This window comes from Acanthochromis polyacanthus, chromosome 1 (assembly GCF_021347895.1).
Source record: "Acanthochromis polyacanthus isolate Apoly-LR-REF ecotype Palm Island chromosome 1, KAUST_Apoly_ChrSc, whole genome shotgun sequence".
Lineage (NCBI taxonomy): Eukaryota > Metazoa > Chordata > Actinopteri > Pomacentridae > Acanthochromis > Acanthochromis polyacanthus.
This window is the reverse complement of record NC_067113.1, coordinates 4,628,583-4,652,967: the sequence shown is the minus strand read 5'-3', so window position 1 is coordinate 4,652,967 and position 24,385 is coordinate 4,628,583. Positions and strand designations below refer to the sequence as shown.

The window sequence follows — 24,385 nt, the reverse complement described above, 5'->3', positions numbered from 1 at the left end:
ACAGGACTGTGATAGAAGTGCACTCATGAGTCAGCTGTGTGGGAAAAATATGTTCCAGTTACGGCTTGTTAATCACACCCAATACGTACGTGGCTAGGTGTGTTAGCATGTCTGTTAAATTGCATTGGTGGTGATTAATACCAGAAGAATGTTTGTTCAGCTCAATGTTTGTCACATTCATGTGCGTGCAAATCAATAAATACAACAATATACAACAGATGTAAGTACACTCCGAAGTGCTGTCCCCTAAATTATTAAAAATGTAGTACTTGTAATTGTATTACATTTAAGCTAAACAGTAGGGTATTTGCTTTTATATAAACTTACTAAATTAAAAAGACTACACAGTATGAACTTAATGTAATTAAAGTCAGCTCACTGTTTAAGCTTTTCAGTGCCTGTATGTTCTCTTTTCTTTTTGACTTTACAGTGTCCACAGTTTTCTGGAGAGATGTTCTTCTATTCTCACGGACAATTCTTAAGGCATCATTTCATGTTCTTTAGCTAAGCTGAAAGCAGCACCATTTAGGTGAGAGCTCATTTAACCCTACGAAACACAAAAGTGCGAAATGTAATAACCTGTTTAAAACCTAAGCAATCCATGTTTGGTGTATGCACAGCGCATGCCAAATGCAAACCCTAGAGGTCATTAGGAGAGCGTAAGTGCACTTAAGATCACTGAATGCAGTCTATTCACTACACTTTCAGAGTACTTTTGTAAAAAGTGGTGTCATGAAACAGTCATGAAAAACATCATGGCCTCACTGTAGCTTTAAAGCCTTTTTCACATACACTATTGTATTTATACTGCATGCAGTGCAGAAATAATATAAATTATGTATCAAACAATCTCAGTAACTCTGACTTTATAGTTAGGAAATATAGGAGATGCGATTTAATTTTTTTTTTCCCTCAGTGCCTCTGTTGCTGGCTTATTATTGTCATTATCTGCAATTTTATCAAAACTACTAACAGGAAGTAATTAACATATTTCAAATTAATTTACCTATTTTCATCAGTCTCTAGTCAATACTTCAGGAGAGGTTCCTGCTGTGATCATGGTGTCCAGGGAAAAACATCCACAGTGGAGAAGTCTGTCTTCTCTATTTTCATGCTGCCACAGAGGAAGTGACCAACCAGAAATCACTCACTGTCAAGAAAATGTCAGTGTTGTGACTGTAGTGGAGCCAACACTTCCCATGCCTCCTGCTCAAGAGCTGAACTCCATGTTCACTGAACTGGTGGTGCGTACAAGACCAGAGTCTGTGTTTGTAATGTCGATACTGGGTACTTATATGTGCCTTCAAACAACTAGAATCGTTCACTCACATTCGTTTTATCTTCCTCATTCTCTTTTCTGTTCTCTCTCCTGTCCAAGGATGAACTGGACCTTACAGAGGAGCACAGAGCTGGTATGTTTGCTTTGCCAGCAGAGAAAAAATGGCAGATCTACTGCAGTAAGAAAATGGTAAGAAACTAAAGCTACTATAGCTTATGTGCAGCGGCAGTTTATTGTAAATTCCTGGCTATGGCCGATGTTTGTGCAATTGCTCAGACTGATTTTCCATCAATCTCTCAGCTTCACAATTGCTTGTTTTCCACCCACAGACAGCTCTCTGGTTTTCATGTTGGCTACACCTCTAACTACAGATGCAGTCTGCACAGACAAAACCCAAATCTGAAACTGAACTTAGACACTGAGCGTTATTTATTGTTCGAATAATCAATGTAATAGGACACAACAGGGCAACAAAACACACCTGTCAGTCACGTGTTCAAATATTTTTGCACACATGAAAAACGGGTGGGTTCAAACAAAAAGTGACATCTTCAAAGTTGTGTATCAGATCCAGATGTAAATACCTGGAAATAAAAGCTGAAATGTTGATCCCTTGTCTCATAATTATCGTTCAAACCCATATGTTCTCAGTCTACAGCAAAAATAAGGGGATCTGCCTCAGTGTTCCAATACTTTTAGAGGAGAGTGTACACATCAGTTATTTCCATAAATAAAGCAAAAAGGCAGGGCAGGGTTGCTTTCATGTCAGTCATGGACCAGCAGGTTCTTTAGGTAGGACAATGTTACGTCGTATGCAAATGAGGCGCTCATTGCTTCCTTCAGAGTCCTCCCTTCCATGCACCAAAAGAGAGAAAGAAAGTTGTCATTGGAAACAGACCTTTAAGATATCTTTTTTTTTTTTGGCTTTGAGAGTATTTTTTTGAGTAAAAAGAAATTCTTTTAAAGCAAAGACAAGAAAAAACCCTGAAAACTATTGTCGTTGTTTCTCTCTCTGGTGTCCATGATGTGCAGGTGAAGGAGAAAATGTCCGTGACACTGACTTTCTTTAAAAGTATTTTATTAAAAGAAAGAGCAGCATCAGTACAGACAGAACCTGCCTGGAAGGAGCCCGCCAATTGAATCCTCCTTGCTTGACAATAGCCAGCGATCACTTTTATAGGTTTTCAACATATAGGAGGGGTCAAAACAAATGGTTCTTTATTGCCTACCATATGGGGAAAGCAGCGAGCATCCCCAAACAAACCCCCTTGTCTACAACAGCTGAAGAATCCCTAAATCAGTATTTTAGACAGAAGAACCCTCATAAAAACACCTCCAACAGGGCTCTGTAAACAGGACACTTTCCCATGGCATGGGTTGAATATAATGCAGATTCCATCTGTGGTCAGAGACACCAGAGCAGACACTACATGTAACAAGCAACTCATATCAAATACTACAACAAACAAAACAGATTCTATACTACTAACTTAATAAGTAATACATGTAACAGATCAGATACCACACTATTCTACTATTATATCCATACTATTTAATTTTCAATGACAATTTTTTTTTCAAGGACAACTTCATTTTCAATGACAAATTCTTTTTTTATTGACCACCTGTACTGTCTCTGTTTTAGTTCTATACAACTCCAGACTGTACAGCCAGGCTTTCAACCAGAACTAAAAGACGTGATTATGTCACTCTTGTTTCAGCTTTTAGTTGCTTTTTTTTTCTGTCTTTGACAATCAGATGACTTTATGACTTCCCTGTCTATTACTAATGGTGTCTGACAGATTCAGGCAGAAACCATCATGTTCAAATACTGTAGTCACTGCTGAAATGGCCTAAGGTACAGTTCTCCTGATCATGCTACAAAACAGATTTTTTTTTAAATTTATTTCATTTTTTCTCCAACATGTTGTAGTCTCAACAGTTTAACACTTTTTGGTGTTGTTGGTTTTTAAAATTATTGATCAGTTTCGGAAATACTGAAAGTCATGACCTGTGAGTATTTTCATTCGGTCTCCAGATTTTTTTCCCTCTGCTTGATAAAAAAAAGCAATTGTTATTCACTGCCACTTTTTTTTCTGGATTTCTTTTATTGTTTCTTGAAGCCAGAAAGTTGCCATTTCAAATGACTTTAGTTTTGTGGCATGTCTGTGATCTGCTTTTTTTTCTACAAAATTAAACAGCTGAATGGACATCCTCCAAGACTGGTGATCCCATAATTTTTGCCAGGGGTTTTATAATGAATTGGTTTGTTCACTGGAATATGTAAGTATGTGTATAAACAGTTAAACAATGGCTATGGCCTTCGTGTCTTTATGTACATGTATTTCAGGAGGCAGAGGAGAATAAAGCAACCTGTTTTCCAGAGTTTTATACTGACCAGCTCAAATCCATGGCTGCTGTGAGTAATGTTCTAAAGTCTGTTTCCATCCTGCTGTTTATCAGCAAAGACAGAGAGATTTTGGCTCATTACCATTTTCCAGTATAAAATTTAAACATTTTGAGTATTTTTTTGTGTATACTAGTAAAACCTTTGTCACCTTGTGGTAGTATCATAAAGTAAACTGTACAGATGGCAAAGCCCAAAACTCATTTCAAAAGAGCAATTCTAAATGTGGAGGCTTTAAGTCAGGCTCTTTGTCATAAAAATTAGTCCTAAATATTACATATACATACTGTACATACACAAAATTTAGGTCTATTGAGGAGTGAAAGAGACATTTTTACTGGACTCTCTTTATTGCTACCTCCAAGTGAAAAGTTGCAAAGTATTAATTTGTTCCACTCTTTCTAGAGGAAAACTCTGCTGGCGTTGGAGGGTGAGGAAGGTCAGAGCCGGCAAGAAATAATAGAAGATTTGAAAACAGCATTGAGGACACAGCCAATGAGGTGCAAGTCTGATTCTATCACACAAGTTGTTATGGAAATGTAGAAAGAGAGCTTTCTCTAAGTTAATTTCATTCGTCTGTACTGTACTGCAGTGACCTGAATAACACCCTTAATGTGTGATTTTGACTCCCCTAGCTTTGTGACACGATTCATTGAGGTGGATGGGCTGTCTTGTATCCTGAATTTTCTCAAGTCAATGGATTATGAGACTGCAGAGTCTCCTGTCCACACCTCATTGATTGGTTGCATCAAAGCTCTGATGAACAATTCTCAGGGTAGAGCTCATGTCCTGGAGCACAATGAGAGCATTACCATCATTGCACAACGTCTTACCACTGAAAACATCAAAACCAAGGTACATAGATACGATGAAACAACTGCATCAAACACTTTATTTTTTGTATGCATTATGATGTTTTATACTGTATGCACATTCCTATATTATTATTTATTATATTATTAAAACTTAGAGCTCTCTCTCTCTCTCTCTCTTTCTCTCTCTCTCTCTCTCTCTCTCTCTCTCTCTCTCTCTCTATATATATATATATATATATATATATATATATATATACATAAAACGTAGTCATTTTATTTAAAGAAGACATTGTGATTTTTCTTTCTATTTGTAGATTTCTTTTGAAACAAAGTGCACATTTGCCCTTTGAATTCACAATGTTAGTGTAAATAGTCAATAAATTATTTCTCTCTTTTTAATGTGTAAATAATGTGTATTCTTTCTCACCACAGGTTTCCATTTTAGAGATCCTTGGTGCAGTGTGCTTGGTGCCAGGAGGCCATAAGAAAGTCCTAGAAGCAATGCTGTACTTCCAGAAATATTCCTCAGAGAGAACTCGTTTTCAGGTGTGCCTCGTTTTGATGCGTCTCTTCTATAACATAAACATATAAAGTCAGCAATTTCTTGAGAAGATGTCTTCAGACTTTACATGAATACTTCATAAACTAGTGATATTTGCCTTTTTTTAAGGCTTTCAAGTCACAATGCAAATCAAATATTGCATTGCTTGACTTTTACTTTTACGTAGCAGTTGCATCATGTTTCTCTCAAGGGATGTGCCACTTAATCCAAACAAATTATTTGAAGCAGTATTCTCTGCCAAGCCTACCAATTTCAGTGTGTTTTTGAAGAATACGTCGTAGTAGTAACTCCAAGAAGTTACAACTTACATGACAAAGTTAATATATTTTTAAATTTTTATTTATATTTATTTATTTCCATTTTTCCTCCTTGGTCCTCTCGAGATAATCCTAGATAATCTGTTCAGGTGGTGTGGTCTGTCTCAAATCTGGAATAAACAAAATTGGGTTTGTTGGGGAGAGATGCTGTGCTGCCACCTGGATGGTCCTGTTGATGGTGGAAGCGGTGTTCCCAGCGTTCATGTTTTAAACCCCTACCAAGCTGAATGGAGATTCCCTTGAGTGAATTTTTCCTCCACCTTTTTTATGGCACATTTTATCTCCCCGTTTACTTTGTTTTTTTCAGAGACAGTGTAGAATATTCTTTTCTTTATGTTGAGATTGTCTGTGAAGTCTTTGGTTATCCAGGGTTTGTTGTTCAGGTGATTGCTACCTTTTTAGTGGAATTATATTGTCCTCACAGAAGGAGATTTAGAAGGACACTGTGTCCACTACTTGCTCACTGATGTTTGCTGGAGGGTACCAGGAAGTTGTTTGTGCATTTGACACGTCCCTACAGAGTTGCAGTACCGTCATTTGTCCACTGCTTGATGATTCTGACAACCTTCTCCATCCTCCTTATTACTGGGGTGGAGGCTGGTGCCAGCAGAATCTTCCCTAAGTGGGGGGTGCAAGTGATATATTATTTGAATCCTTTCAGTGATTTGTCAGCTGAACAGTGGTTGAAGTCTCCCAGGATGAATTTGGGAAAATCTGGGGATAGGACTGGAGTCTACTTATAGTGTTCTGTATGTGTTCAGTGGCTGCTGTAGTGTTTGCTTTGGGATGTCTTTAAACCAGAATGAAAAGAGTTCAGAGAATTCTGTGGAAAATAGGGGGCTAGACAACATGTCATCACTGTCTTTCTTATTTAACCATTTCTGTGATTGTGAGATTTGAGGCAATCCTTTATTAATGTGTGTGGTTAATGTTGGTTTGCAGCTCATCTGTTTTGTTGAGCAAAAAGCGCACATTGGCCACGATGATTACGGGAGTGTTCAGTGTTTACATCTCTTCCTCTTAAGCCTGGCTCTAATTCCATAATTTTTCATCTCCCCACTCCTGGTTAAGATTCTTTTTTTGTTGTTTAAGTGCTCTTTTTTAGAAGTGCAGCCACATAGGATTTCCTCAGGAATTGTGTCGGTGGTAACAGCGTGGTGGTGGGTGGCAGAAAATGTCTGGTCTAAGTGACTGGTTGTCCGATTTATTTCACTGTAGTTCGCCGAGGAAAAACTCCACAGAAAGCCAAAAAAACTGAGAAAAGAGAGCCCTGGAACATCCCCAGTGGTTCATGCTGAAGTCAATGGAAGTTTTTGATCAGCCCCAAAACAAACAAAAAAATGAAACCTAAAACAGTGGAGGACACACATGAAAGTTTAAATGACAAAATTCAAAAGGCAGCTGGAAACAGATGGCTAGCGTCTAGCTAAGAGTCGACATACACTCTCACAGACTTTAGAGGAAAAAGTACCTACTAAATCACTAAATACACAAATACAAATGCTCTCTGACTTGTGTCGTCAACCACTCTAGAAGCGACCTGGAAAACCAGGAACAAACTACATATCCAAAATGTTTCTGTTTTGTGAGCAGAACCTGCTGTCTAACTTGGACCGATCCACAGGCCGCTACAGAGATGAAGTTGATCTGAAGACTGCCATCATGTCTTTTATCAATGCTATGCTCAGCCAGGGACCCGGAGAGGTGAAAAACTGTCTATTTCTCTGGCATAAAAAATCACGGTGCATGCTGTTTAAGTGAGGGTTATCATAATAATGCTTTTAAGCAGGTACCTTATAATAGTACTGGTGTGCAGTGTGAGACACTGTTTGATATTCTTTCTTGTAAGAGTTGCTTATTTTCCTAAGAAAAAACAGATACATTTGCTTAATCTTCTTTTATCAGTCCCGTCTTTTCATATCATTGAAAACAAAAATTAAGGAAAATGTGAATTTGTGTTTTCAGACTAGCCTGGAATTCCGTATCCATTTGCGTTACGAATTCCTGATGTTGGGCATTCAACCAGTCATTGACAAACTACGTTCCCATGAAAACGACACCCTGGACAGGTACATCATGGGCACCAAAAGTGCTCACCTTTTGCAACAATAAAACTGTTACTGTTTGTAACTTACAAAGAAGTTACAGGACATGGAGTCTTACCTGTACTACAACATACTTTGATTTGAAATAGCTTTTGAAGTTCAGTGTTGTGGTCCTGTCATGTCCCAGGCATCTGGACTTCTTTGAGATGTTGAGAAATGAAGACGAGGCTCTAATGTCCAAACGCTTTGATGTTGTAAGTTATTTAGACCAAGGATCATATTGTTCAAGTTTTATTGAGATGACGTCCTTTATAACTTTCAAGAATGAATTGATCAAGTACATTTTTGATTTGTAACACAAAAAATAATTATTACACATACCACAACTTCCTTTTCTATCCTTGTTTCCTCGTAAGCAAAAACATCAAATACTAACACATGCTACATTTAGTTACAAGTTAGAGGTCATATGTGACAAATGCTTGATAGTGAAGCACACCAACTCCATTTCAGCATTACATTGTATTTTGATTTTTAAAAAATGTAAGTTTGGTGTGTAATGTGTTGCTTATCTGTTGATTAATGTTTATTGCTACATTTCCTCAGGGTCATATAGAGAGTAAAAGTGCCCGCCAGATGTTTGAACTGATCAAGAAGAATCTAAACCACACAGAAGCTTACCCTCACTTCCTGTCTGCCCTGCAGCACTGTGTCATGATGCCATGTAAGACTGGCTGTCTATTGTTTGCTTTCTTATTCTTTTATTGAATGACCATGCAATGTTCCATTACAGTAGCAATTTTTTTGATGAGTAAACTTCTCTCCTTGTGTCTGTAGATAAGCAGAATAGCACAACACTTCAGTCCTGGGGGATATTGGACCGAATAGTTCAGCAGCTCGTTCTGCAAACAGACAAAGGTGAAAACCCTGATGTCACTCTGCTGGAGGACTTCAACGTTAAACGCATTGTTCACATGTAAGTTTACAGGGTTCCTACAATATAAACCATTTTTGGCAGCCTTTAGATGGCAAAATACCAAAAAAAATGTTGTTTGTTTTCTTAGCTGGGGCTTATCTATCCATCTCTGTCTATCTCTCTGTCTATGTTATGCAATAAAAATGACAATGTGTCGCTACATAACCTGACTGACGTTCAAACATTCATTTACTGCAATTCTTTCTATGCAAAGTTACATTTTATTGTGCTTTATTTACCCAAAGAAACTTTACATGCGTACAAATTACATACATTTTTACAACTCATCGAGTACTTTGAAGTTTAAAGAGGCTGATGGTGCTTGGAAAATTGCTTGCACTTTTGTGTGTGTTTGTGTTGTTAGGCTGGTGAAAGAGAACGAGGTCAAACAATGGAAAGAACAAGCTGATAAAATGAGAAAGGGTAAACAAACACACAAACACATACATTATTACTTGATACATGTTGAGAAAGGATTTAAACTTTACATCCTTTAAACTGTAACAAAGAGGTAAATGGAGACATTGGATGGACTGGTCAGTTTGAAGATACAGTCGTGAACCTAAAGTTTACACTTGTAGAAGACCATGTATACCATGGCAATGTGGGGACATTAAACTAAATATTAGCACAGTTGTATGCATATGTTTGACCCTGCAGATTCTGTCACATTTCCAGAAGACCTATAATAAATCTATGAAAGAATCAAAACATGATTGTTTTTAGTGACAAAGACTCATGGGCTTCGATTATTCCATCATACAAAATTCAGAGATATAGGAGTGACTGGAATCTCAAGATTGCCATGATATACCTGGTCTTTAACTTTTCTTTTACGATTATACTTTGCTTACTGCAGGTTAACAAGTACAAAAGAATAATCACAAACAATTATAACAATTACACTTTAAACTCATTAAACTGAAAAAGAAAGTTTATGACCTTTACAAATTCATTGATTTTCCATTGGAAATTCATCCCTTAATAATGGCATTTCTAATATCGATGTGTAATTGACACAATAAGTGGATCAGTGTCCAAGCCCCAAACTCAAAACTATGGTAAATAAGTTAAGATTCAGAGGGATGTTGCTTGTTGTTGTCCTTGTTTCATCATATTCATTTTCATTCTAGAGCTACAAACCTCAGTCCTAGTTTTTAGTGTAAGAATATGTCAGAGCTTTAAGACGATTTATGTTCTCATCTTTTCAGAGCATCAGAACTTACAGCAGCGTTTTGAAAAGAAAGAAAAAGAATGTGACACCAAAAATAAGGAAAAAGACGACATGATGGAAACACTGCACAAGATAAAAGACAAACTGGAGCAAGAAAGCAAGAATCACAAGCAAGCTAAACTCATAGTAACAGAACTGTCTGCTCAACTGCAGCAATTCAGCTCTGTATGTTCAACACAAGATACATCTGTGAGTTTGAAATGCTTTTGGTCAGGATCAGTCACAGAAACATTATATCCATAAGATTTTTTTTTTGCATTGTCTATTTTTTTTTTTTGATAGAATTTATGATCCACAAGCTGGAAAGTTCCCAGAATCACAATAAACATTTGAGTCTCCATCTATCTACTCATAAGGTATCCATCTTTGTTGGATGAATTTTTTTTTTTCTCCTGCTCTCTTATTAGACTTCCATTGTTCCAGGGGGTCCTCCTGTGACATCCAGGAATTTAGTTCCTGCTGATCCCATCCCATCTACCTCTGCTCCTTCTATTTCTCCTCCTCATCCCCCTCCTCCACCACCTCCTCCACCACCTCCTCCAGGAGGCCCACCAGTGTTTGGCATGGCTCCATTTGCCCCACTTCCAGGAGCTTCGCTAGGAACAGCCCAGAAGAAGAACATCCCTAAGCCATCTAATCCACTGAAGTCATTCAACTGGAGTAAACTGCCTGAGGTACACTTGTTGCCCATTGATACTAATGCTACTTCTGTCACTTCTTGTTACGTGTGATGAAGCAAAGTGAACTGAAATTCAGACGCTGTTGGCAAATAGGCATGTAGAATCAACAAAGAAGCTTCCATCAAAGTTACTGGTGAGGTGGGTAACAAAAACTGCAATACTATAAGTAAATACAGCTCGAAGGTAGAAGGATGAATGGCAGAAGTCCATAAAAGTAGAAAACAAATCCAATGCAACCCCCCCCCAAAAATAAAAAACAAAAAAAAACCAAAGACAGTAAGGTGGACAGGCGAAAGAACACAGGCAGATGAGCAAGTAGAGAAACATATAGATAGGCCCATTGATTGATTGATTGATTGATTGATTGTCACTAAGATCTGCAATCAGCTCCTTCTGTCAAGGAAAGTCATAGACCCAAGAGCAGGCAGAAAAAACACAGCAGACCACTATAAAAGAGTATACTTATTGCCACAATAGTAGAAGCAGAGAAGGGGAATGAGGGCCAGAGAGGAAAGAGGAAGTGAACCTGGGGGGATGGGAATGTGGATTGGGAAAGGACTGATGAGTTATGGGGAGACTAAACTGGGAAGCAAAGGTAAAGAGTGTCCTGTGGGGAAAATATTATAGTAGAACCAAGAGTAACGCTCAGTAAACAGCAAACGCAGAAACTATGGAAGCCTATGAGTAATAATTAACGGAGGGTTGCTATAATTTGGAAGAAAGTTCAGACTTAATCCTCAGTAAAGCCAACATGTTGGTGAGATCATTAGCAGGGTGTTTTAGCTGCTCTGTTAAAGTGTAGTCTACATTTAGTACCATTATGTAGGTGTTCTGAAATGATCCGACTGTCATCCTTGTGTGACCTGGTTACCTTCAAGGTGATGTGGTTTGGTATTATGACTAGTAATATGAGACACACTTAATCATACTAACACGCATGTTATTAAAAATGAAGAAATACACAAAGAAAACAAGAAACAATGCACAGATTGTGTGTAACTAATATATTTTCCATGTTCCCCAGTCATGGGGGATATGGGAAAGTATTGTAAGACAAATAAAGTTTGCTGTTTTCATGGGATTTCATCACATTAAGATTAAGAATGAACAGCTGTGAGATGCAGCTGAAATTGCTGAAAAACATATTGATTGAACCTATATGATTATGCTAACAAACTGTATTATTGTTGGTCTCAGAGCAAGACAGAGGAAACCATATGGATGGAGATTGATGACCTCAATGTATTTAAAGTGCTGGATCTTGAAGAGTTCCAGAGGATGTTCTCAGCTTATCAGAAGCCGCAAGTAATATGACACACTTACATCTCTGTCATGCTGACAGTCAATGAGTATGATTCATTTAGCCACACAATGAAAAGCAATCTGTAACTAGACTATGGTTACACATACCAGAGACAAAGAGTTAACCAGAAAACAAAATCCAGATCTGAAAATTACCTGTTGTGATGTTTTCTAATTCTTTTTCAGTCATTTTGAAATAATGGTATTGTAATTTCATTGTTTAGATGAAGTTCCTAATTATGGCATCGCAGAGTTTTGTTACACTACACAGTATTTTGATCAAACTCATTTCTATTAACAGAGGGATACTGAGGATGACCATGCTTTTGCAAAGAAAGTCAATGAGCTGTCAGTCATTGATGGTCGCCGAGCACAGAACTGTAATATTCTGCTCTCACGGTGAGTGTGTGAATATGTTCAATAAAGAAAAGCCACTATAAAGTGTCAGGAAATTAGACACCAACTCTGTTGTCCGCCATTAGCAGCCTTGCTATGTTGTCCAGAACATAGCAAGAACATATTAGACGCAAAATGACTTCTCTTAGGGAACGAACGACATGGCTCAACCTGAAAACAGAACAAAAATAAAACATTAAATATAAAATCTTGATCTGTTTCTATACATTCTGTGAAAATTTGAGGTTATTTCAGCAAGAATTGCCAAAATTATTGGTCTGTGAAATAATGTCAAATTTTTTGGGACACCCTGTACTAGTTGCAGCGTTAAGCACAATTCAAAGTCTTTTTCCCCTTGTGAGAATGTGACAATGTATGTTTTACTTATTATGAAGTCATGAAGAATAATGTGAACATTTTAATCCAAACTCTAAAATGTTAAGCCAAATATTTTGGTTTGAGTGCCAGATTTGGCCTCTGCGCCTTTGTGCAGCACTGACATCAACATTTTATAACTATTGTCATTGTGGATACAACCACTAGGAGTCACAATAAATAGAAGATTTTCACTTCCTATGCCACACACCACCCTCCATCCTCCATAGTTTAATAAACTTCTATCTACTACATCTCAAAGCAAGAACTGACATCATCACAATAATCCAGAAAATTTCTTTGAATAACTGTTATAGGCTAAAGCTGACCAATGATGAGATCCGCCATGCCATTCTGACCATGGATGAACAGGAAGACTTGCCTAAAGACATGCTGGAGCAGGTTTCAGAACATACACAAGAACACAGCACAGTGTAGAAAGACGCACTGAACATGTTCCATGTTCATTATCATGTACAACATAGCATTGTTAGAAAAGCAGTATGACTGGAGAATGGCAGTCCAGTTCATTTTTCAATTAGGTGATTGCCTTTTACAAATTGCCGACACTGTAAATTAAAAATATGTGTGCGACAGGATCAGTTCAGCAAACCATGTTTCATGCTTCCAGCTAAAAGATGTATTTATTTTGGTATTTTACACCAAGAACTTTCAAAACAAATACCATACACTTATGATTGTGTCTATATTTGTCTGTATGTGAAGCTCCTGAAGTTTGTTCCTGAGAAAAGTGACATTGAACTGTTGCAAGATCATAAACATGAACTGGATCGTATGGCCAGAGCAGACCGTTTCCTGTATGACATGAGCAGGTACACACCAAATAAAGAAATAAATACAAACCACACACACAACACCACTTCTGAATACATAGGTTGGATTGTCTTTTGATCTGAATCTGAATCAGAAATACTTCATTTGGTTTTTTTAACATATACAGTACACTATTGAATCTCCTTCGACATCACATGAATGGTGAGGTGACATCTGTTGTAGAGTCCAGGAAGGGACATTTCATACATTTCTCAGCAGAATCTTGCTTAACAGGTGCAAAAAGAGATGTTTTATCTTTGAAAGAGAAATTACTTTGACCAGGGAGAACAGAGGAGCCTATAGGTATGTCACCTTACGCCGAGATGCCAGACTTGTGCTCATTGTATATCAATACTTTGCACATTTGTCGCAGTCTGATCAAATTCTTTTCTACCTTTGTCAGTAATTGAGAAATGTTCCTAAATGTCTGGCTTGCCTTGCTTTGTTTATGGGCTGTTAAACCATACTTTAATTTTCTTTTCACCTTCATTTATTGAGTCAACAAACGTCTCCAGCAAAGTTTAACTGTCCCGTCTTGTGAAGTTCCCCAACATCCCAGTCTGAGCAGACAGTCTCAGCAGACAGAAAAAGTAAAGTTTAGTTTTTAATATTTAGCTGCTGGTAAATTAGCCCAGTTTTAAATTTCACTCTCTGACATCTGTTTTCATTCTTGACAATTATTTTTTTACACTTTTCATGTGAACAACATAGTTTAGCATTATTGACAAAATGGAGACTGGAAATAATCATTGTTTTGCCATATTTTAAAGATTTTGGATCACCTATTTCTAGGAAGACCAAACATTTTGGATTTCTAACAACACATTGAACAACTTCTGTTCCCACATAACTTGATCCATAGAGTGGGTGCAGTGCTTCAGTTGTTTCGGGGGGGTTTTATTGGGTTTTTTTTTAGGATTTTTTTAGGAAATTGTTTTTACGCACAAAAACATATTTATCATGATCAAATTTGCTAACAGTCTATATTGAAAGCTTTGTCAATTTATAAGCTCCATCAAACAGGTGTTTGTATCAAGTGAAATACAAAACATTTACATCTTGTAATGCTGCTACAGTTGCTAGCGACTCTTTAGGTGTGTTGGAGTCCATTTACAGTTATCTATTTTCTGTCCTCACCCAGAATCAATCACTATCAACAGAGACTCCAGTCTCTCTACTTCAAAAAAAAGTTTGCTGAAAGAGTGGCTGAGGTCAAACCGAAAATCAAAGGTACATTTTTCTATCCTAAATTTTCAGTCACAGTAAATAAATACAGGAAATAAATGTTGGACATTCTTTTTTCATGCCCTGCTGAGAATATTGTGAGACACTGGATGTAACAATGTGATTTATGTGATGTCTGAGAACATGTATGGCATTCCCTCTTTGTCCCTCTGGTTTCAGCTCTGTGTCTTGCATCCAAGGAGGTGGTACAGAGTGGAACACTGCGTCAACTTCTTGAGGTGGTTCTGGCCTTTGGGAACTACATGAACAAAGGGCAACGAGCAAATGCATATGGATTCAAAGTGTCCAGTCTCAACAAGATCGCTGACACCAAATCAAGCACTGACAAGTACGGTTCACTAACGTTCTGGGATTTTCACAGGAGAGATTTACATGTGTGACGTTAATGCATGTATCAATAATACAATGGAGAATTTACTTTGATGATCTGCTATTCTGCATGCTGGCTTGTTGTGGTTTACTGCCACACTTAAACATATCAGAACCATTATTAATCCCCTCTCTCCCAGATTAAACACATACTTATTCATGGTGCCGTCCTGGCCAGCCAGTTGTTACTCTTCAAGAAATTTCCGTGAAATGAATAAAGTTCTGTTAAATGCCATCTTAACTGAATTTTTAGATATTTCTATTAAAAGCACAGCAAACAGACAAGTTATTGTTTAATGTACGTGGTGTGTGTCTGTAGAAACATCACTCTGCTCCACTACATCGTCATTTTGCTGGAAGAGAAGTACCCGAAGGTGGCAGCTTTCAGTGAAGAGCTACAGAATGTGCCAGAAGCGTCAAAAGTCAAGTAAGAAGGAGCAACCCGGTCTCACGGGGATTCGTGAAACTGTCACGTAAGTTTTAGTTTTGGTTTCGTGCGCACCAACACGATTTCGTCATGTTTTTCGTGCCGCTCACCACGAAATGTTTTTCGCTGTGGTAATCACATCTGAAAGTGGTTTATACCGGCGGATTCATGACGATCAAAGCTGTCCATCAGCGTATACTGCTTGTGTGATCGCGTTTGCGGCCGCCGGCCGCCGGACATTCTTGAAATTCCTATGCAAATTGGTAAGTGTACCACCGGCTTATGGTTAGGTTATGGTTAGGATTATGGTTAGGGTTATGTTTCGGAACGATGTCATGCAAAATATAGCGTTGGATTCGCCACGGTTTTACATTAAAAATATAATATACACATTCTTTTGAAATACGTTCTGAGTGGCACGAAAAGTCCGCCGTTTAAAATACATTGGTGCGCATTTCGTGGTGAGCGGCACGAAAAACATGACGAAATCGTGTTGGTGCGCACGAAACCGAAACTAAAACTTACGTGACAGTTTCACGAATCCTCGTGAGATCGGGCTGGAAGGAGCAGACATAAATTCTAGCAGTTACTATATAGTCTGATATAGCAATATTTACAAAAGTAGAATATATAGACGTAACATTTTCATGTATAGGGCTGCACAGTGGGGTAGTGGTTAGCACTTTTGCCTTGCAGCAAGAAGATCCCCGGTTCAAATCCCAGCCTGGGCCTGAGATCTTTCTGCATGGAGTTTGCATGTTCTCCCTGTGCATGTGTGGGTTTTCTCCAGGCATTCCGGCTTCCTCCCACAGTCCAAAAATATGCTGAGGTTAATTGATTACTCTAAATTGCCCGTCGGTGTGAATGTGAGTGTGATTGTTTGTCTGTATATGTAGCCCTGTGACAGACTGGCGACCTGTCCAGGGTGTCCCCTGCCTTCACCCGAGTCAGCTGAGAGAGGCTCCAGCACCCCCCGCGACCCTAGTGAGGATAAAGTGGTGTATAGAAAATGAATGGATTTTCATGTACAAGTAGAGCAGAGTTAGCCTAGCCGCGCTAGACAACCCATGGCAATGAATTTAATTCTCTGCCAGGGTGGGTCTAGTTACCCTCCATAAGGCTCGAGGCTGGATTCTCCTAAAACTGGCCGGACGAATCACCATGAAGTGTAGAGTCAGAAGGCGGGCGTAACTAAGTGACGACAGAGGCGCGACGATTCTGACAGAAACAACCAGAAACAACTAGCCTAGCCATGCTAGACAACCCACAGCAACGAATTTAATTCTCTGCCAGGGTCGACAACAAAAACGACAACAGTCGTTGAGCTCCATTAGCACTGACTCTGAATAATCTTTCTGTTAACATGTCTGTAATATACTTGAGCTTCACCCATTGACTGTATGCTGTCCTCACTCTGAAGCATCTACTTTTTCACCAGCTGGACAGCGAGTTAACGACGCTTCAAATAATCAGACTTGGTTTCTTTTGCTGATTTATTTGTAGAATGGCCTCAAACCATTGCCCTCTTAAGACCGTCGTAAAACTAGAAAAAATACAACAAAAAATGTGTGTTAGCTAAAGACATGGGAGGCTAGCTTAGGCTAACTACAAGCTACGTCACACTACTGTGAATATTTTAGCCAGAACTTCACATAAAACAAAATTAAAACACATATCTTTCACAAATCACATCATACTCACGGACAAATCTTGTCCTAGGCACAATATGTGAGGTTTAACATCAGCCGTTTCACACATAGACACAGGTCGACATTTGCGTGCAGCGATCTTGAATTTGCTCTCAAAACGATTTCACACCGCAACCACTAGATGGGGGTAAAGCGCTGCATATACAACCTGTGCTGCTTACTTACACTTATTACAAAGGGCAGAATAGACTGTATAAATAAGGCTTCACCGAACTACCGCATCCTCTGATTTCCAGCGCTCTAGGAGCCTATTCGTTGCGCTGATTGGTTGTATACCTACCCAATTGCTGCAGAGTGATTTGATAGACAACCTTTTAGCCCGCCTCCCTCCCTGTCGAGCGTGCCTAGACCCTTGCGTCTTCAGAGCATGGGTCTAGCGCGGCTGGGCTAGAGCAGAGTTGGAATGTTACAAAACTTGACTCTGACAAGAAATAAAGATTGCAACAGGTTGCACATTGCCACTACACAGAGCTGTTATTCACCAGGACTGTTTCAACTCTGTCTAATACAAGTGTTCAAAAAGAAAAAAAATCTGTTTTCATTGTCTCTTTAGTATGGTGGAGTTGGAGAAGGACATCAACATCCTGAGATCTGGCCTAAAAAGTGTTGAGGCAGTAAGTGAGCTTAGTCGTCTTCTACTTTTTTCACTATTGTTTACCCATTTTTAATTTCCCAACACCCTTTAAATCTTCTGTAAAGAAAAGCTGAATGATGGGTATTGGAAATATTCTCATATCTGTACACCAGTCTGCTGCTGCATGACTCTGATGTTTGATCACATGCAGGAGCTGCAGTACCAGCAGGTTCAGTCCTCTCAGAGCGCTGCTGATAAGTTTGTCCCTGTGGTAAGTCAGTTCATCACTGTGGCCTCCTTCAGCTTCTCTGACATAGAGGAGTCCCTCAGCGAAGCCAAAGAACTGGTGAGTGGACAACAGACGCAAACGTTGTCTTGTTTCATTGTTATACCAAAGTTTATTTCTCGGTAAAGACCAAATAAGCAGATTTCTCAAACTGTTGTACTATTCCACTGAAATGTGTCAGTATGTTGACAGTTAATAATCAAGTAAGCCTCCACATTAAGCTACAACGATAATTTTCCTTAAGAATGTTGACCATACCATATCATTTCATTACAGCACTACGGTTTTTACTTAGTATAACAAACAAGTGCTGCAACTTAAATTTGTCATCTAGGAGCTCCAGTAGAAATCAACTGGACTCCTCTTTTAAGTTCTTCAAGATGTTTCCCCTTAATCCAAGAGGCTTCTCCAGTTCTAGTTGACTGTAGAGTTTCAGATGTACTGGTACATCTAAAAAAAATAGAGCATTGTGGAAAAGTTAAATATTTCCTATCAGTTATTTAGGATATGAATTTTTACTATATTCTAGCCACATTTGGAGAGGCACAGAATTCAAGGTGTTTAAAGTCCGCTGTGAAATTTCCATTGTCTGTGATGATTTGGGATGTGATCCACTGTGTTTTATCAAGTTGAAACTCAATGCAGTTGTTTTTGTTGTTACTCCACCATCGAACATGGTGAAGGTATGTGACAATCAGCATACATTTGTCTGTTTGTCTGTGAGTGACATTGCTCAAAAACAAAATAACGGATTTGGATGAAATCTTCAGGGAAGGTCAGAATTGATACAAGAACCACCTCATTAGATTCTGGCAGTGTTGCAGCTTATAGTCTGGATACATGGATTTGTTGAAGATTTCTGTATCATTGCGAGATAGTGGCACTGTAAGTACACACGTGGACAAAATTGTTGGTACCCCTCAGTTAAAGAAGGAAAAACCCACAATTCTCACTGAAATCACTTGAAACTCACAAAAGTAACAATAAATAAAAATTTATTGAAAATTAAATAATCAAAATCAGCCATCACTTTTGAATTGTTGATTAACATAATTATTTAAAAAAACAAACTAATGAAATAGGGCTGGACAAAAATGATGGTACCCATAACTTAATATTTTGTTGCACAACCTTTTGAGGCAATCACTGCAATTAAACGATTTCTGTATTTGTCAATGAGCGTTCTGCAGCTGTCAACAGGTATTTTGGCCCACTCCTCATGAGCAAACAGCTCCAGTTGTCTCAGGTTTGATGGGTGTCTTCTCCAAATGGCATGTTTCAGCTCCTTCCACATACGTTCAATGGGATTCAGATCTGGGCTCATAGAAGGCCACTTTAGAATAGTCCAACGCTTTTCTCTCAGCCATTCTTGGGTGTTTTTGGCTGTGTGTTTTGGATGGTTGTCCTGTTGGAAGACCCATGACCTGCGACTGAGACCAAGCTTTCTGACACTAGGCAGCACATTTCTCTCCAGAATGCCTTGATAGTCTTCAGATTTCATCGTACCTTGCACACTTTCAAGACACCCTGTGCCAGATGCAGCAAAGCAGCCCCAAAACATTACTGAGCCTCCTCCATGTTTCACCGTAGGGACAGTGTTCTTTTCTTCGTATGCTTGGTTTTTGAGTCTATGAACATAGAGTTGATGTGCCTTACCAAAAAGCTCCAGTTTGGTCTCATCTGTCCAAAGGACATTCTCCCAGAAGCTTTGTGGCTTGTCAACATGCATTTTTGCAAATTCCAGTCTGGCTTTTTTATGAGTTTTTTTCAGCAGTGGTGTCCTCCTTGGTCGTCTCCCATGAAGTCCACTTTGGCTCAAACAACGACGAATGGTGCGATCTGACACTGATGTACCTTGGCCTTGGAGTTCACCTTTAATTTCTTTGGAGGTTGCTCTGGGCTCTTTGGATACAATTCGAACGATCCGTCTCTTCAATTTGTCATCAATTTTCCTCTTGCGGCCACGTCCAGGGAGGTTGGCTACTGTCCCGTGGGTCTTGAACTTCTGAATAATATGAGCCACTGTTGTCACAAGAACTTCAAGCTGTTTAGAGATGGTCTTATAGCCTTTACCTTTAAGATGTTTGTCTATAATTTTTTTTCGGATGTCCTGGGACAATTCTCTCCTTCGCTTTCTGTTGTCCATGTTCAGTGTGGTACACACCTTTTCACCAAACAGCAGGGTGACTACTTGTCTCCCTTTAAATAGGCAGACTGACTGATTATGAGTTTGGAAACACCTGTGATGTCAATTAAATGACACACCTGAGTTAATCATGTCACTCTGGTCAAATAGTTTTCAATCTTTTATAGAGGTACCATCATTTTTGTCCAGGCCTGTTTCATTAGTTTGTTTTTTTAAATAATTATGTTAATCAACAATTCAAAAATAATGGCTGTTTTTGATTATTTAATTTTCAATAAATTTTTATTTATTGTTACTTTTGTGAGTTTCAAGTGATTTCAGTGAGAATTGTGGGTTTTTCCTTCTTTAACTGAGGGGTACCAACAATTTTGTCCACGTGTGTATGACAACAAGTGAATGCTATGTCAGCTGTCTGCTGACGATCACATGATTGTGATCCTACTACAAATCCACCGCTGAGGACTTATCAGGACTCATCCATTGGATATCATACAACAACTGAGCAGCCTTTGTGGAAGCACTGTGCTCTCTGAGTGCTTTTCTTGTTTCTTTATTGGTCTTAGTAAATATTCTCATAATTAACGTTAATTATTAAAATTAGTTGTAAATAATTTTTAAAAAGACTTGAAATATTTCACTTCATGTATAATGAATATAGCATATCTTTTCAAAAATTAAATCTTAAAATCAAGATCTTTTCATTTTTTTTAGATGCACTACTCTGTGGTCACTCCAACTTACATCACTCATGGCCTATTAACAATTCCACAAAAGTGTGAAAGTGAGAGTCCTCGGTTCCTTATGATCCATTAGCCATGTGAACTGAGGAGTCTCTGTCTGTGTTTGGGTCTCTGTATTTACCGTAACACAGGCATTAGTTGATATATACAGTCTCTCCCATCTCAGTCATAGATGTCTTGTCCTCCCTCACTAGTCTCACTATTCCTTTCCTTATTAAATATTAGAATCAGTTGTATGCCAAGAGACCTGTCCAGGGTGTCCCCTGCCTTCGCCCAAGTCAGCTGGGATAGGCTCCAGCACCCTAGTGAGGATAAAGCGGTGAATAGAGAATGGATGGATGGATGTACGCCAAGGGATATTTAGTGACTCAGAAATAGATATATGATTGTTTATTTAGTCTTCATGGTGTAGTTCTGTCCAGGAGAACTGATTCACCAGTGACTGAACCTTCCAGATACAGGTGTCTTCATACTACAGTAACTTGAGATACATTCACAGCCCTTTGATGATAGTCTCCATCTGCCAGTTGGCTTCAACTGTGTTGAATTAAATTAGTCGCTTTAAAGGGATAAATGCTTTGCAATCTCACTTTAGATTTTTAATCAATCAACAATACTTTGACATGACAAGTCTTTTGTTGTCAATTCCTGTCTAAAAAAAACTAATCAAATTAGGCTTCAGAGTTCAGAGTTGAAAAGCATTACAACAAGAAAACTTCCAGGATGGATGACTATAAACATATGAAACTTCCCATAAATGAATTAGACCTGCGAAAGCCCATTGAATGAGGTGAAAAATCTTTAAGAACATAAGAGAGGTTGACTTACGTTTTACTGAAACTCTTACATCCATGACCTGGATGACAGAATGTGCACAGACTTAAATGTGACATAATTCTTGTAAAGTTACCAAAATGTACAGGAAGCACATTTGTAGCCTTAAGACAATGGAAAAGACCCAATGAACATCATTCATCTTGTCTCTTTCTGAAGTTTGCAAAAGCATTGAGACACTTTGCAGAAGACTCCAACATGCTGCCGGATGAGTTCTTTGGGATTTTCAACAATTTCCTCACAGCATTCTCTGAGGCAAAACTGGATAATTACAACACGGCCAGGCGCAAAGAGGAGGCGGAAAGAAGGGCACTTATGGAGGCACAGGTTAGTAGACATCATCAGCTCAGAGAAATACAACATCTATAAAAAGTATCAGCAGACAGAAGAGCAGTGCTGCAGAAAATTACAATCTGAAATGACCTCAGGAATGGAGGGGATGGGCGAAGGTGATACAAACAGGAAAAAGGAAGAACTACAAATATGGAAGCACAAGGAAACAGCAGAAACCCAGGAGAGTCACAACACTAGAAAAGCTATTACATATTCCACATAGACTGCTTTGAGCTAACCAGAACCGAGTAATACAGTTCTAGGAAAGTTTTACAAGAATGGAGACCCCAGAATTACAAAAACGCGCACATAGCGCAACACATGGAGGTTGAATTAACTAGAAAGGCAGCAGTGTGGCAGTCAAAGTCAGAAATTAGCTCTTTCTGAGTGACACATTGAGATTAACACAACCACGAGTGATCACTTGAACCCGCAAGGTAACACTTCCACTATAGGTGCGAAAACGAAACTAACAATTTGGCTGACAGTTCATTAGGGGACAGTGGTCAGAAGAGGGCAGGTGGAGGAGGTGTGTGATGTGGCAGGAGGAATCCAGGGATTTTTTCGGAGTGCAACGTGCAGGGAACGTGGAGAATGAGACACCGGTATCAAGGCAGGAGAGGAATGCAGTGAGCTTGGTGGTGGAAAACCAATGGGGAATGGCATGGAACAAAAACAGGAGAAAAACGTTAACATGAATAAGGTCACAGAGCAAAAACCTGAGGGCTTCTTCAGAAGTCAGCTGGAACAGGTACTTTGGTCAGATGAGACCGAAATAAAGATTTGTTGGCATGAGAGAAGATACTGTTTGGTGGACCCCAAACACTGCACATAATCGCAAACACACCACCCTCACTGGGAAGCATGGTGGTGGCAGCATAATGATGTGGGGATACTTCTCTGCAACAGAAGACAACCCTCATGCAGTCTACATGAGGGCTGCAAGTTTAAAGATTTAATTTCCAGCTGGTAAAATTGCAGTGTCCAGATGTACAAGGCTCATTTATACTCATCCACTCACGTTCAGTACTGTAACTGCTGCATCTACTAATGACCTGCAGAGAGAGAATTCTTATGTAATCGCTTTTTTAAAAATGATTTTTATTAGTTTAGGTTCAAATCACCTTGTAAAAATCTTCTTTTTATAAGACAAAAAAAACAGTCATTTGAAATGATACATAATGTATTTGAATTGCTTGTTATCAGGTGTTCATTACACAGTTGTTCGATTAATACATGAAGTAGTCAACTGTTTATTCGGTAGACAGTTCGAAAAATGACACTTCTTGTTTCCAGATAGTGAAACAAACTCCGATAACAATCTCATTCATAGATAAATGTATATGAAAAATAACTTACCTAACCATTCTTTCAGTCATGATCTCTCTCTCTTTGCCTACAGCTAAAGAGAGACAGAGAGGCAAGGATAAGGAAAACCAAAGCAAGTGAAAAAGAGGAGGGCGGTGAGTTTGATGACTTGGTGTCTGCTCTGCGATCTGGAGAGGTGTTTGAAAAGGATCTGTCTAAAATGAACCACAGAAAACAACGTAGACACAACCTGGTCGACAGCAGCCGTGAGAGACCAGTAACAAAACTAAACCAGTAAGATGACACTTTATGGACAACACCACCGCGCTGGGACTTTTACAACTCTGCTGAAACACATGGATGCCTCAGTACACTGTTATAGACGTGGAGTTATTTTCACTTAAATCTACATTCTAGTTCATGGTTTAAGGTTGTATAGAATACATGCTATATAAGCATGTACACACAATACATGTATGCACAAAAACAACAATTTGTGTGTTCTTTCACCAGCCATGTTTATGTTTTGGCAGTTCATCGTGTTATGCTGCTGTGAAATGTTTAGCTAGCTATGTCTAATTTTTAGCTTGTGTGTAATAAATATCTCTAGCATTGTGAGAGGTTTGTTATTTTGGACTTCAGTGTTCAGTTCCCTGTTGTTAATCCAGCCTTTTGCTAAGTTAGCTTGCCTGTTCACCCTCTCTTGCTCACTGCCCTGGTTAGTTTGGTTTGTCTGTTTATCCTCGATCAATGTACAGAGGAGTTAATAAAATTTTTTCACTGATTCTCTGGTCTCCTTGTAATTCATTTCTGCACTGGGGTTCTTAGCAAAGCCATGACCGACAGTCTCGAGTTTCCAATGACTCCTACAACTCTGAATTAATAGAAGCTTGTCTGAAGCTTGTGGACGGCTATCAAAAGTGAATAGTTGAGGTGAAAATGGTCAAGGCACATTTACATTTTAGACCATATAGGGTTTTGTCATATTTCCAGAAGATGCGCGTGTTTCAATAATTCCATCTTAGAAAATTTTGAGTTATTAGTTACAAGAAATTCAAGACTGCCATGATATGCATGGTCTTTTCAAGTGTTTTTTAATCTTATGGCACTGTTTGTTTTCCTGGATGAGACCAAAGAACATTATATTGCCTCACATTTACGATAACCTTTATTCTATTCTGATGTCATAATT

At 38.7% G+C, this 24,385-nt stretch overlaps 1 protein-coding gene across 1 annotated transcript; it reads left to right on the top strand.

Annotated features, from left to right (window-relative positions):
- Positions 1-1,058: 1,058 nt before the first annotated feature.
- daam1a (dishevelled associated activator of morphogenesis 1a) lies at positions 1,059-23,935 on the top strand. Its single transcript, XM_022220275.2, has 25 exons — positions 1,059-1,244; positions 1,379-1,468; positions 3,630-3,698; positions 4,092-4,186; positions 4,322-4,541; positions 4,934-5,047; positions 6,974-7,084; positions 7,346-7,449; positions 7,613-7,679; positions 8,032-8,149; positions 8,263-8,401; positions 8,766-8,824; positions 9,613-9,800; positions 10,043-10,309; positions 11,513-11,620; positions 11,919-12,016; positions 12,706-12,790; positions 13,115-13,221; positions 14,364-14,452; positions 14,627-14,795; positions 15,156-15,263; positions 17,526-17,586; positions 17,758-17,892; positions 21,712-21,879; positions 23,288-23,935. The coding sequence occupies exons 1-25, from the start codon at positions 1,059-1,061 to the stop codon at positions 23,489-23,491; spliced, it is 3,159 nt and encodes a 1,052-aa protein (XP_022075967.2). The 3' UTR covers positions 23,492-23,935.
- The last annotated feature ends 450 nt before the right edge of the window (positions 23,936-24,385 follow it).